Raw genomic sequence first — 14,918 nt, 5'->3', positions numbered from 1 at the left:
AGGGTTGTAAAGTCAAGTGATCTGTAGTTCGCATGACAGCTGCACTGCATATACAAACTGACCTCTGTGTGTAGGCACATGGTCTTCAGTTGCATAGTCATGTACATATTTGCATGGAATTGCTGCCCCATTCAGTACACAAGAGATTCAGAGTTTTATGGCGAAGGAGATTGTAGTAAATACTCCTCCATGATTTGCAGAGGCTAAAAAGTGCATTGCAAATGATGATGAGAACTGCAGGGAGAGAAAGGTTGGCTACATAGTTACGGCATTTGAATGTTGTCCAGAACTCTCTAAAAAGTTTATATTTGCTGATAGTTCATTTATTTAAATGTGTTGCAGAGGTGCTTGGTATTTTTGGATGCCCGATGAGGATGGGGCCAGACTCTTTTCAGTGGTGCCCAGTGACAGGACGAGAGGCACAAACTGAAACACAAGAAGTTCCATTTGAACATAAGGAAAAACTTTTTTACTGTGAGGATGAATGAGCACTGGAACAAGTTTCCCAGAGAGGCTATGAAATCTCCATCTTTAGAGATATTCAGAAATTGTCTGGACACAATTCTAAGCAACGTGCTCTCGGTGACCCTGCTTGAGCACGGGGGTTGGACTAGATCATCTTCTGAGGTACCTTCCAACCTCAAGCGTTCTGTGATTCTGTGACTTGGGATCTTGATAACTGGTTTACAGAAGTGCTGAATGTTCAGAGCTACACCTGAAGTTTAGATTTCCGCTGCAGCTTGAAGCTTGTGTTTAAAACATACAAAATGTTAGTAGAATGCCAGATACTCTGAAAATGGGATCCTAGATTTCTGAGACTGGGAAACCATAGTTCATGGATGTTTTCATCCTTATTCTTTCTTGGTCAGTTTTCAAAATGTATTTGCACGGCTAGCGATGTGTAGTCTCTTAGAGGAATTTTCAAAAGCACCTGTGTACTGGAAATAAAGTGTCTTGTGAAAACTATTAGGCTCCTTTATGCATCTTTGGGTACGTATATAACTGAAAAATCTGGTCCTATGTGCCTTAGTTCCTAAGCAGTAAAATGATCATAATAAAACCCTTTCATCCCTTCACTTGTTGCAAACATAAATTTGTTAATGTCTGTGAACATTTGATACTCTCATGATGAGTCCCATGAAGCAGCTCACAAGGAGATTACTGATTCCATCATCAGCTCAGAGTGTGAGTACTGTAAGATAATTAAGTCCTGAAGTAACACACTGAAAAATGAGGAAAAAAAAAAAACTCAAATAGCTGCTGATGAAGTGAATACCATCAGCTTGATGCACTGAAAGAGACAGGGTTCATGTGGATCATGAAATTAGAGACAGTATCATAATACACATGCAAAAGGGATTCTAATATTTAAGTACTTGACTTTGCAACCTTAATAATGATATCTGAACACAGTTCTTTAATATTCTATAAAGTTTTGGTTGATAGTCATTTGGGAAAATACATATATCCAACTTACAGTTCTGCCACCTGGTATTAGTATAGTCATCTTAAGCTGGAGGCAATAAAAGTTTTATAGCACCTGAAGCTGTCATAGATCTATATTACGGCAGTGATGAATGCACCTTTTCTTTTTTCAGAGTTGGCTACCAAATACTTACAGTTGAAATCCTCTAGAAAGCAAATATGAATCTGGGTAATGAGACAAGTCTGCCATGTAGATGAAAATAAATGTAAAGTTTATTCTAACAGAGCTTCAGAAGCACAATCCATTTAGAGGCATATTGTATATCTGTTCCAACTATCTCATTGTGTGGAATATGAAAATATATCTTAGAGGTATACATGGCATTTAAGGCATGCATTGAATACAAATGTGAATCATGGTTTAAGATTTAAAATGTAATTTCACTTTAAAAATCCATAATTTTAGTGTGAAGTCTAAACCCTTTTTTTTTACTGTATTCTTGGACTCTCTGCATGCTTGGACTTTCTGTTCTGGTCTTGGTAGGTTCTATGGAGGTACTTGGATTTCTGTTTTGATACCATCGAGTAATTCTTGTTACACAGTCCTTCATCCTGTGAGTGTATTTCTAAGTACTCACACAAAGTAACTGATAGATGGGATTCATGGTCATTTGAATGTTCTTCCTGCCTCTTAGTGTTTGCCCAGTTAGCGTGGAAGAGCTAGCAGTTGCACCATGCTACTCCACTTTGAAGCAAAAGACTTTAAAGTTCATGTTTTAGCTTCTTAGATCAACATCTTAAAATAATTCTGAATTAACTGAGAGTTAACCAGTAGAGCTAAATAGGAGAGGGATTCATTTTTTTGTGTTCTTGATAAACCTGCTTGTTTGAAGTGTTTCTATATTTGCTGGTTTCTAGTTGCTGTGTCCTGTGGGGACAAAAGAGAAATTTAATTTTATCATACAGTTTTCAACATGAGAAGCTTCTTGTAGCTGGAAGGGAAATTACCTTCATGAAACACTGCAAATCCAAACCTGACAATTGATTCTTAAACTGTTCTTGTAGCTGGTGAGATTGTAAACCTAATCTCTATATAGAAATATTCCATATGAGTGTGCTAGATCTATGTTCCGTCCTCTGTTATGTTGTAAATCTTTTTAATGTGCTTAGCACGCAATTTAAAGCCTAGTATTTGACAAATGCAGGGTAGTCTAATGTTGCAAACTATGTGAGTGGTGTAAAGGGGCATTACCAAAATATGGTTTTCCTGCCAACTTACTGGGAGACAATGAGAGATTACATTAGTGGGTTGTTCCTCCTGAAGTCTGATAAAAGCTGACTATTGTACTTCCTGGCACAAATGAAAGTGTCTCAAGTAGGTCTGATTGTACAAAGGTCCTGAGGGGTGGCAATAGCACTGAGCAGGAGGCCTGTGTACAATAATATTTACATCATAGACATGCTTTGTCTTTGCCAATCTTTAATTCTACTGTTCATCATCCACCTTTCAGCATGCCTTCATAGCAGCTTGCAAACTGACTGCTTTGCTAGCTTACTTAGCAATTTCGATTTGAATTTGCTGTTCTGTAATTCCCCCCCTCTGGGACCTTGGCAGTTCTTCATTAGTTCTGAAGAACAGTCAGTGGCTCCAGTATTATTTCTGCAAGTTCCATTAGCTCTGTGGGATGAATTCCATCTGATTCCTGTGAATTTTCTTTTGTTGCAATAAACATATTGTGTATTAAAAGAAAGATAAGTTATGGTATTATTTACTTAAGAAGGCCTGGGCAAATATGTTCTGCTAGATTTTTTAGAAAGAGGAAGGCCAGGAAGGTGTGTGTTAATGTCTGGATGGGAAGCGAGCCTGGATTTACAAAAGACAACTGAACTCTTGCAGTAAAGGTAGTGGACAGAAATGTAACAGATTACAATACCAGCAGAGGAACTAGACCATGATACATTTTGGGCTGCTGCATACAAATGTATTGTCTCTATAAATAATAACTGTTAACTATTAGTATTATTTAACATTAGAATAGTGACAAAAAATCTAGTTTTTTAATTCTATTTATTGAAATGTAAGTGCTTCTTGTTTATAAATCTGGCCCTTCCCTAGTACATCTGCTTGATTAGTTCTGCAGCTTAGGTTCCAAGTCAAGTGTTAATGAACTTTGTTGTCCTTTCTCCTTGTCATGTGTTGTGTATATTTAATTATGATATCAGAGATCAGTGATCCTTACATTTATTTTCCTAGATTATATCACTTGATGACATGACTCTGAAATGCTTTTTTAGCAGTTTTGCCCTTCATCTGTAAATTGTGATTCTGTACTTCTTCATTAATGATCTTGGAGTGCTTACATAACTACTTAAGAGAAAATATTAAATGTAAGATGGTTCCATTAATTTAAGAGCAGGGACAGTCTATTTAGACTCTCCTTTCTTTGCTCAGACGGTACAACATTTTTCATTTTGATAGATGCTTTGCCTTGTTATAACTTTTTTAACTAATGGGTATGGAAAAAAACCTGTTAAATAAAAATGGTATGACAAAAAAGTATGACATTCACTTATTTTATGCAGAAACAAATGAATGCAACATGAAGTGACTTTATTGAGCTGTAACAACAAAATGTTGGAAGTTCAGTGCTGAGTTGGCTTTGGAATTTATTCCTGGTGGAATACAGATCTCTCTGCTTCCAGATGCAATTTTGATATAGCCCAAATGGTTAAATAAGCAAGATTGCCAGCAATGCAGTGCTATAAGGCAGTTGTCTCATTGCCCTTTTCTAAAGGATGCAACAGCTATTCTTACCTTGAGTTTCAGCATCAGCATCCTGGACATGGGTTGCATTTGGATATTAATCAGAGGGGAGAACTTCCCCTACACCCAGACATGCTTCTAGAGAGGTTATTCTAAAGGTTACACAGAGATTTACATTGCTTCAACTTAAGGTGCACTGTAGTCAGGAACAAGGCTGTAGTTTTCAAGGAAATGACCCCTCCATATGTGTGTACCGAAAAGTTCTTTGTCTCATGAGGACTCATGGCTCCTGAATCCAGTACAAGGACCTGCATGAGAGAGTTTTACAGGATCAGGCTCTTTTATGGACTCCTTTTTGGTGTTGGAGTTGTTCTGTTTTTTAAATATGTTGTTATCAACTGCTGCTGAAGATCATTATTGAAATTGTGGTGAGAATAGTTGCTTACTTGAAGTTTTAGCTCTTTTTTTAAATAAGGTACTATTAATAATTATTTCATTTTCCCATTTAATTTAATGGTCTGTAACTTCAAGTGTGCTACATTTTGTGGCCAATAAACAGTGAGGGTCTAGTTTGAGATTTTCAAAGCGATTGAAGATTAATTGCACTATCTATCTCCCATTAAATTTTGAATGCCTTTGAAAATCTTAGTCATGCTTATCACTGGACTCTACTCAGAAAAGATTGAATCATATCATTTAGTGACTATCATTACAGAATATATCTGCTTATTGAACTGGCTGAAGTGTTTGAATAATAATTGGTTAAACCTTTCCAAATTGGACACCTTTGTCCTGGTTTTTAATATCCTGTAAGTCTATATGCTTCCCAACCTTCTAACTTGCAAAAGCTCACAGTTCTACTCTGGTGTGTGTAACAGAGTAACAAAAGGAAATATATCTGTACAAATTATTAACGTGAAAGTCAATACATATATTTATCAGAGGAAAGATATTGGTCATTAAACGAATATTATCTTTTTTCTTCAGCTTCCACTGCTCCTTTAAGAAGCATCAAGAAGCATCAAGCAATTGAGATGGCTTTCACATTATTTCCTCCCCTTGGTGCAAATGTGAAGACCATAATTACTGTGACGTCACCATGGGTGCACCCAGTAATGGATGGAAAAGAGGGATCCAAGAATTCAGGTAAAAATTTCAACCCCTCAGAAGGATATGAGTATAATGAAGGGCATGAAGGTGTGTTGTACCTTCTGCATCATCTATTAGAACCTGTATATGTAGCATGTGCATCTCTATTACAAACATGTTTACCTCTCTTCCTACCTTCCTGCCCGAAAGAACTGATTTATACTTTCCAAAATTGAGACATTTTACCATTTTGCTTTCTATAGGATGAGATAAAAACCCTGTTTTTCAGGAGTTTTCAACACAAAACATGCTAACTCAGTGACTGAGCATTACACTTTACCTATAAAGGTTTTACTCTGTGTGTTAATGTTAGAAAGGGCATATTCAGTAGTTATCTCACTGAAGATTCAAATTCAAGGGTAGTGCTCTTTTTCTGTCACTTTAGCAATAGAAACCCAAGCAGAGGAACTCCCGATACTATGCAAGTGAATCTAGATGTGCAGAAAGAATCCAGAATGCATCTGCTGGAGAGAGGGGGTGAAAAAGGTGAAGGAGAGAAGCATGCCTGTCTAGGTCATACTAGTGCAGAGACTACACTGCCACTGCAAAGTCTGTGCAGATACACTTAATGTGTCTCAGGGCATGATTCCACTGGGAAAGGCACTATGACTGCAGTCAGGGGTTGTGTGAGTAGGAGAGAGGTGAAAGCAAAGGGAAAAAATTCAAGTAAAAACCTCCACAAAGCTATGAGATGTTTAGCAGGCTGGCTTTACTGGTTCCTTGATGTCAGAATAGGTAGTTTTCCCTAATAACAAGCTTGATGTCAGAGGAGATGTCCAACTAAAATTCCATATGGGAAATGTTCCATGATTCACAGTTTTTATGTCCTTTCCCCTTAGTTTGCCAGGTAATAGCAGCCAAGATGTATGTTAGAAATGGAAGGTCAAAATCCTGTCAGTTACTCCCATAACTTCATAGGATTTTCCTTCAGAACACTGAGGCTCTAAACCTAAACCTGTTTCTAGGATTTGGCCCAAAGATCGCACTCAGTAGGTTTCACGGAGAAGTAGAATTTAGGGACACAGAAAGAAAAATGTCCAGCTGTGCAAGCACAGGTTGTTTTTTTTTAAACGTGTATATAAGTCAGAGGATTGGTGGAAAGAAGGAGGAGGTGAGTGGGAGCCGTCCCTCATCCAGACAATGTTCTGTGTTCTCCTGCTGCATTCAAAAAAAAGGCATTGAATTGAAATTAAGAGAGTTGTGCTCATCCTTGATGTTTTAGCAACACAGTCTCCTTCTCTTATCACTTATCAGAAGGTTCCCCAGGACAGCTGGTTTGGTGAAGAAATTATTCATCAAAAAATAACTTTGTTTCTCATTTGTGCCTTAGGTTACAAGATCTGGTTTTAAACTAACTGTAAGTTATCATGACTGTATTTTCTTTAGTAATAATCCATGACCATGACAAAAGGATTTTTTTTTTTTTTGACCTGCACATGCAGAGGTACCTGTATGGCAAATAGTCACAAGCATTTCTCTGTTCTTTGTAATACCACTTACACTGTCTTTAACCATGCTTGAACTGGTACTGTGATGTTCTGAATGATACTTTCTTAGGACCAAATGCTTGGCTCCTGGAAATGGTTGTAAAGTCATTGATTTTAATAGAGAAAGGCTGGTTTACAACACTTGTAGACAGGTGCCATTTTTGTGAGATTATTGAAGCCTGCCAAGATCTGAAGTATTTAAATGCTTTCCTTGCTTTGGTCAATATTCTAGGTAATGACTTTTCTTTTAAAATGCTTATTCAGATCTTTGATAGCATGTTGGTTTGTCATATTCTGATTATAATGTAGACAAGAATAGTAGAGGAGACAAAAATAGATCTTTAAAATGAGATTATGATGTATATGGTAAGATCTACTTCTGGAGGCCTTTATAGCTTTTTTCCTAAGTGACCGGCGTATTGCATCTTTTTGAGTTACAGCAGTTATTAAACTGGTTGACAACACAGATGCAGTAGTTGCCTTGAAAAGAGATTAGTCTATTAAAGGAGGACTTTCTGTAGCTCAGAGACTCCTCTTCCTATAAACATTTTAGTTCTGGTTAGTCCTGGAAATTTATTGTGTTCACCATTAACACTCATAAACACTTCAAGATTCATACATCCCCTTTTTGCTTTTTGCTGTTTCTGTGGCTTCTGGGATTCATCGAGCTTTCAGTGGGTAACTGAGAAGCAGTGAACACCCACTTACCAGCTCATTTGCAGGCAGGCCTTTTGCTATCTGGCAAAGATCTAGTCCAAGAAAAACAATCCCTGACATAGTGATTGTATTTAATTCAAATGTGGAAGTTCACGTAGGCATGTATTTATGCTGTATACATAAAATACATATTCCAGTGCAGTGTATTGTGAATTTCTAATCTAAGCATGAAAGTTCTACATATGCTTAAATAAGCAGAAATTAAGCTTTAAAACTCTTTTTGAAGTACAGTAGTTTTGTTTGTATCATTGCTACACAAGGCATGTTTTCATGACTCTTCTGCATTATATCAATTATTATTGTTCCTACATTTCCTGTAATTACTGTGTTAAAATCTCTTTTAAGGATGAGTAATCTCCACTGTTTTTTTAACTGGAAAATGGAAGATAATATTCATTTCTCCTTGGAAAAATGACTTTATAAAAATGCATCTTTCTATTAAACTTATTTGCCAGCTTTTGTATTCATATTGCTTTACTGATTAAAGAGTCAGGTTTTCAAGGTTTAATTCACATTGAATTTTGTCACTGTAGTAAGTTTTTCAAATGTTTTAACTTTCTATGTACCCTAGTTTAGATATTTGAAAATGGAATATTATTTCAAACACACTTTTCTGAAGTGCTTTGAGGTGAGAGAAGCTGCTTATTTAAATAATGGTATGGGTGATTAATTAATACTTTTATTTCACTGTGTGAACAATTTGAAATAAATACTAAGCTGTATGATACTATTAGTAATGAAACGTAGTCAGCTTTTCTCTATTAGGCATGTGCTACAATTTTTCTTTCGATTTTTTAAGGAAGGACACACATTTTTCCTGTAACTGTTACAGATATCTTGTTCCTTTATGGAACCAGGATATGTATTCTTAGAGTAAAATGAGACTTTTTTTTCAATGTCTTACTGCAACAAAGAAGCAATACCACAAATAGCTAATTTAACATTTTTGTGCTTGCTAGAAATATATACCTTGAAAATATCTATATTGATAGTATAGCAGTGTGCTTAGTGTGGTTAATTTGAATGGAGAAGTAAGGGTTTAAGAGGCTTTTGAAGAGAAGCTTTCCTTGAGCAGCTAATTTAGAAACCCAGTGTTTACTACCAAGCCTCTGGAAGTCAGTGGAAACCTTCAGTGGTCATTAGATCAGTCACTTCTTACACTCTGGTGTACGCCCCGGGCAGCCTGTTCACTCTTCGTTAGTTATCTCTTGGGTGTAAATAATCTCTGTGAGGGATGGTTTACTAGCAGTCCTCAGAACAGACACAATTCCATCTATTTCTCCTTTCATTGCTCACCTAAACTGTGATAAGAAGGCCCTGAAAATACCCTATACTAGTGATTAGGGGTAGTGTAATACTGCTCAGTCATATGTATGTGAGATGAAGCTTAGTAAACATGGACTCAACGATTCCATGGGGAAAGAAAGAAACAGTGAGGAAGGAATGCAGACTGGAAGGCTGAAGCACTCATACTCTAAGGGGTAGAGCGATTATTCTATGACCTGAGAAAGACAGGATATGGCAGGTGTTTAAATGCCTCTGTATAGTGCATATTAGCTCTTTCTTTTAGCTTTGATGTGATGTTCCCAGTTTAATTTACATGGTATAGCTTCCAAAATAAAAAGAGAAGATATTGAAGAGCTATCATGGCAAGCTCTTCATATGGTGTCAGTTTGAAATAAAGGAATAAAAAGTTATAATAATATCTTTCAAGCATTAATCTCTGCAAGATGTCGTGAAAAGCAGAATTAGAGCAATATGTGGTCTTTGCCATCTTTGACTGTTGTGGCTCAAAGACACTTTTGATCGCTTAAAAAGAAAATTCAACATTTAAAAAGCAACATGAACTGGTAGAATTTCCAAAACATTCCAATTCCTCATTTACATCCCAACAGGGTCAGTTTTCAATGCCTTTCATATAAGAATAAATACAGTGTTCTCACGATTGTTTGTATGTCTAGTTCTCCATACCCCATGCTGTAAATATACCCCACAGTGTCAGATCCATGCTGTGATCAACAATATATGCCCAGTGGGCTAGGCTAGCAATATCTAATGTATGTTTATATTTTTCCTTTGCATTTCTGCAAAGCTGCTTCATCCTCTGTCTTTGTCAGTAAGGCTTGCTGTAATTTGGGGGGTGTTAAAGCTTTCTCTAAAAAGCGTATTGAAATGCAGCACTTGGACTCATGCTTGCAGGTTATGCAGCGGGACAAAAAAATTGCACGTCAAAACAAGTGTTTCTAGAAGCTGTTGGTAGTGCAATGGCATCTTAGGGTCTCACTTAGGTGACAATCATGGCCCATTTACTATGTGGCATTCACATTAGAGCACACCTTTGCTTTGTGCCTGGTGTTGCTTATCAAAGGAATCTGAAGCCAAAGGAATTCAGTCTAAAAACCTTTTAAAATTTTGGAAATGACGGTTTGACTGCTCAGAAAAGAGTAATGTTATCCTGAAAAATAAAAAATAGATGTTTTGAAATTTCTTTGGGAGAAGACAGAGAGGGGATGTCAGATCTCTTCCGGTCCTATTTTTATATGATTCTGTGAATCTGGTGCTAGGGTTGCTAATCAGTAAGTAATGAAATATATCTAATAATTTGAGAAAACCCTGAACCCTCATCTAAGGTTGTGGTTAAGAGGTTCTTAAAGTGACTGCAGTTTTCTAAAATTTCATCCATCACATTGGAAAATCAGAATTTGAAATCTGACCTGTGTGCATGTTTGTGACTAGTCAATTAAATCTCATGGTTCTATTTCTGTCTCCTGATTTGATTAACTAAGCCCAGTGAAACACAAGTAATGGAGCATGAAGACTTCATATTGACTTTCAAATAGGCTTTTGCATTACTCAAGCATAATCATGTGAATGTTTTCTTAAAAGATGCACAGACATGCCCATGGTAGAATTATGGAAAAATGCCATTGAGTACTCAAATTATCTTGGGGGAGTATTCAGAATGTCAAGCTTGGACTGTTTTGACATGTTCTAGGATTATCCATAATCCTCAAAATGCAGATTTAGGATAATTTCTAAGATGTTCTATGTGTACTACACTAATGTGATATTTCTCAAATGTAAAGTGTAATTCATTGCAACTTGTTAGGACTAGTAATAGTGTAGAATTTCATTTTCTGAAAACAAACAGAGCATAATGTGTTTGTTAACATCTGGGACAAACTTCCCAAAAGAATTTTATTATGAGAAATAGAGACTAGTGTGAATAGATATGTATATAATATAAAGAGTGCATATAATTTTTAATATTTATTATATTCTATCAGATTGTGTAAGGAAAATGCAGATAGTGATTTTCTGAATATTTTTATTTTTGACTGAAGTAGTCGGCATCCCCTTCAGCAGCTTCTGAATGAAAGATGTCAATATTCCTCAATGATACTTTCTGTTTCAAAATTCCCTTCAACATATTTGAAATACAAAGCTCAAAACCTTCAAAATACAAGAGAAAATTTTTAACTGAGCTGACTTTTTTAAAAGTTTGACTTCACTGAAGTGTCATTATTTCACCGTGAATCTAGATAAATTTTGAAAATACCAAAGATGACAGACAAAAATATTTCTATGTTCTTTTCTTAAGTCTACTATTTATTACTGGATTGTCATTTGCTGCTTAAACATGAAGCAAGATATAATCTTTTCTAAGAAATGACAGTCAAATAGTTTCATGAATATATTTTTTTAATTTGCAATTACATGATTACCTACCAACTTAGTGGGCTCAGAACATGCATCCTAATTTCAATCCAGAGTCAAGCCAGCCTTCTTTACAGTAAGAGAGTTTATAAAATCAAAAATATCTCAAATGACTGCAAGGATTTTACAAAGAGATCTTAAAGGATTCCAGTGTGAATCTACTTGGAATTCTGCCATTGATTTAGAGATTTAAAGTTTTGAGAAAAATTGTTGATGACTTTATGACAAAACAAAAAATGTTTAGCCAACTCTGCAAATGCTCTGGATGTAATCTGTGTCACTGAAGTTACACACAGAAACCTGTGCTATAACAACGAAGTGAAAATCATTTTTGCTTGCAAATTAACCAGAATACCAAAAATGTAGTTTAATCTAAAAAATTCTGCCTCCAGTTACGAGAATGTAGAGTTAAATTCATCTCCTGAACAAGGAGGATAATCAAAATACCATATTCATTAATGATACTAGTACATTCATTAGAAGTACTTGCAAAGTATGTGCTTTTTGTCATAGTTCTTGAGGAATGCTTACCATTTGAACTCTCTCTTGAATGAGGATTTCGTAATTCATATAGAGTAGTAAAATGGATGCAGGGTACACAGAAGAACTAGCAGAGTAGGAACACAATGTTATTCCTAGTCCATATATTAAAACAGTATCTGCAAAAGGAAAATATAATCTCTGTAGGGGTTTCAACTTTTAGTTGTTCCTGGCATAGATGTGCAATCAGTAAATCAACTGATTTGCTAACATTTTTCTTGCTTCAATGTAAAATAGGAGAAAAAAATCATGACCAAATTCTAAAAGACATTTGGCTTTGACTTTAGTGGTTAAAATAGAGTCTGGACTTCAGAAGACCGTAATTGCCTCAAAGAAATTACTTCACTGTATTATCTGTATAGCAAATATACAAGACATACAATTTTAATAACTTGAAAGCTTTGGAATTCCACAGCAAGTAGAGCTGTATTTCAGAGTTCTATTGGGAATGATACAAGTGTAACTCTGAAATCAGATCCATTTTTTAAAAATTGCAGTATTACAGTTAAAGAGCATGATATTCAGAATGGTGAATCTGTAAGCAAGTCAGGGTTTCAAAATAGCAATTGTTCCTTAAGATCACAATTACCACCCACCCTTCCCAGATAGATATCTGAGCATATCTTAGCATCTTCACAATAATTTTAACAAAAGCAAGGCTAGTGTGAGGGGTTTTTTGGGGGAAAGGAATTGTACTAGGGAGCCATTTTGTTTTAAATAACACTTTTTGGATTAATCAACCACAAGTATAGCTTCATGCATACAGTCGAGAAATTCAGTACTGTCAAATCTGTGATTCATGCTTGCAGTCCTTAGAATATGAAATCCATTGGCAAAGAAGTTCTTTAAATCCTATTTTCTTGGCTTTTGAAACATATTTGCTGTTTATTACTACACGCTGGTTTATATACTTTTTGCCTCTTCTAACTAGTTAGTGTGCTAGTTTTCACAGATATGTTTATATTGTTTTTCTTCAACATGTAAAAATGAAAGTAAATTGCTTAAAAATATACAATATATATAGCCAATGTGTTGTGTGTTTGTGAAGTCAATGAAAATTAGGTGCTTTGTAATCCAGCTAAATACCTTGCATTTTAGGCAACTAAATACTCTTAAACGATCACTTATAAGTGGTGATTCCCCTCTCAGCCGCTATTGTAAATGCCACCTAGACATGGAAATTTTTTAACATCACTTAGTCCGTTTGTGTCTAAGCAGGTTGATATGGATATGGCTTTTGGATGCTATAGACAAAACATTGCTTGTGTCTATTTTACTCAAGGCCACTGGAAATTCTGAATATAAGGGAAATTAGATTGCTGAATATCTTCTGTGGCCCAGATATTCCACTTTCTAGTGTTTATAACTGATATCAGGGTTTCAGTCACAAAAAGAAATGCTGAAGCTGTTGCTAAGCAAACTCCTCGCTTTATCAGCAGGAAAGACATTTTAGAAGGCGTAATTCAAATTATGAAATTTGAACCAATGGTCTTAATGCTCTGATTGGTTGAGTTCTTGATTATATCTTAATACTAGCTAGTGAGAATGACAAATTATCTGTAGAAATATAAGAAGCTGCATACCTGCAGTTATTTTCATTGCTACATCTCATAAAAACAGGCTCTTGGTTTATTAGAGTCATAGATCAATAAAACATTGGCCACATTATAAGAAAGTGCTAAGCATCACTGAGAAGACAGTTTCTCATCAAAAGCTAAGAAAATAGAAATTCAGTTATTTCAGGGATTTTTTTTTCCCAGACATTGTTACTGGCTTTATTCCTCTGTCTGATTTGTTTTCTTGAATAGTCTCCAGCAGGTGCCATATTTAATACAAATGCTTCCAGTCTTGAATAACGTACTTAAGTTAATAATGTTAGTGGCAAAGTTTTAATATTTGCTAATCTGTTTTCTGTTGGTTATCCTGAAAATATTGTCTACTTGCCCTATTGGCAGCTCCAAAGAGTATAATTAACAGGTGGGGCATTTTCTTTCCAGGAAATGTCAATTTGATGTCTGGAAGCAGATGTAGTTTTCCCAGACTCAGTGCGGGTCTATCTTCTAACTTAATAGGTGCTCTAAATAGCTGACAGGTGATAATACATCTAGCCAGCTCAAAGCATATTCTGATTATATAGCCAGCTAGTAAATGGGAAACTTTCACTTCTGCAATGGTGATCTTAAAATAATCACCTTTTAGATCAAGGAAACACATTTTAAATACTCTTTGCAATTACAAAACCATGTCAGCCACCTTCATAGATATACATAATTGATACAGGTACGTGTATAGAACCATCATGTTATAGAACAGCTGCTATATTGGTTATCTGGTATTTAAAAACATTTTCAGGAAAAAAGAGATTATTTAAATCTTCACTGTCGACACCTCTTAAATAAAGGAGGATACGTAAGTCTATAACTAATTTGACCTCTGATGTCAACTCCAGATCTGGGAACTAGTCTAAATCAATATGCAAATTTTTTCTTCCAGAAACCTATTTTCACTTACGAGGCATTTTGAGTGGATCAAACGTGGCTCTGTTAGTGCATTTTCTCAAGGGCTGAAAGCTTTTTCTGCAGCCTCTGATGGTCTTTCAGTGACTTTTGCAGTCATACCAGTTATTCCAAACTTGCATTATTTAGTTCTCCTGAGGGAAGGGGACAAGGGAAGAGGAGTTCAGATGTCTTTTCTTTTCACTTGCTCTCAATCCTACTGTCTCCCTTCAGTCTTCCTCAGTCTGAGAGAGAACTATCTGTTCCTCTCAGCTTCCGATTTTTCCCAGCAGGAGGTCCAGCATTTAGAAAGTGATAATTTTCTTCTAGGTATAATAATTCCTACCTGACGGCTGCACTGCTGAGAACGCTCAGCTAATACTCAACTTTCATTCCTGCTGCAGCCAGTACTTGGTGTCTGTGACTGCAAGCTTTGTACCCTAAAGTGGATATTTTTTGTCATGGCGGGATGGCATGTAACTCCAGGTTTCATTCAACTCCTGGTCCATTTTGGATCACAGCCCACGTAGAAAGTGGGAAATCCCTTTCATGGTTACCATAGCACATCACAAAGGAGATTTAAATCCAAGGGAGCTGTTCTAGCACCGTTAATATGTAGAAGCA

At 36.0% G+C, this 14,918-nt stretch overlaps 1 protein-coding gene across 1 annotated transcript in view; it reads left to right on the top strand.

The window, feature by feature from the left end:
* IQCM (IQ motif containing M) overlaps positions 1-14,918 on the top strand; it is a 173,038-nt gene that overhangs the window by 79,231 nt on the left and 78,889 nt on the right. The window contains exon 9 of the mRNA XM_064511743.1: positions 5,177-5,335. Coding sequence (XP_064367813.1) covers positions 5,177-5,335 — 159 coding nt within the window. The remainder of the gene's footprint in view (positions 1-5,176; positions 5,336-14,918) is intronic.

Source organism: Dromaius novaehollandiae, chromosome 4 (assembly GCF_036370855.1).
Source record: "Dromaius novaehollandiae isolate bDroNov1 chromosome 4, bDroNov1.hap1, whole genome shotgun sequence".
In the NCBI taxonomy this organism is placed as follows: Eukaryota; Metazoa; Chordata; class Aves; order Casuariiformes; family Dromaiidae; genus Dromaius; species Dromaius novaehollandiae.
Note: the sequence above shows the minus strand (reverse complement) of the source record. Positions and strands in the feature narration are given on the sequence as shown.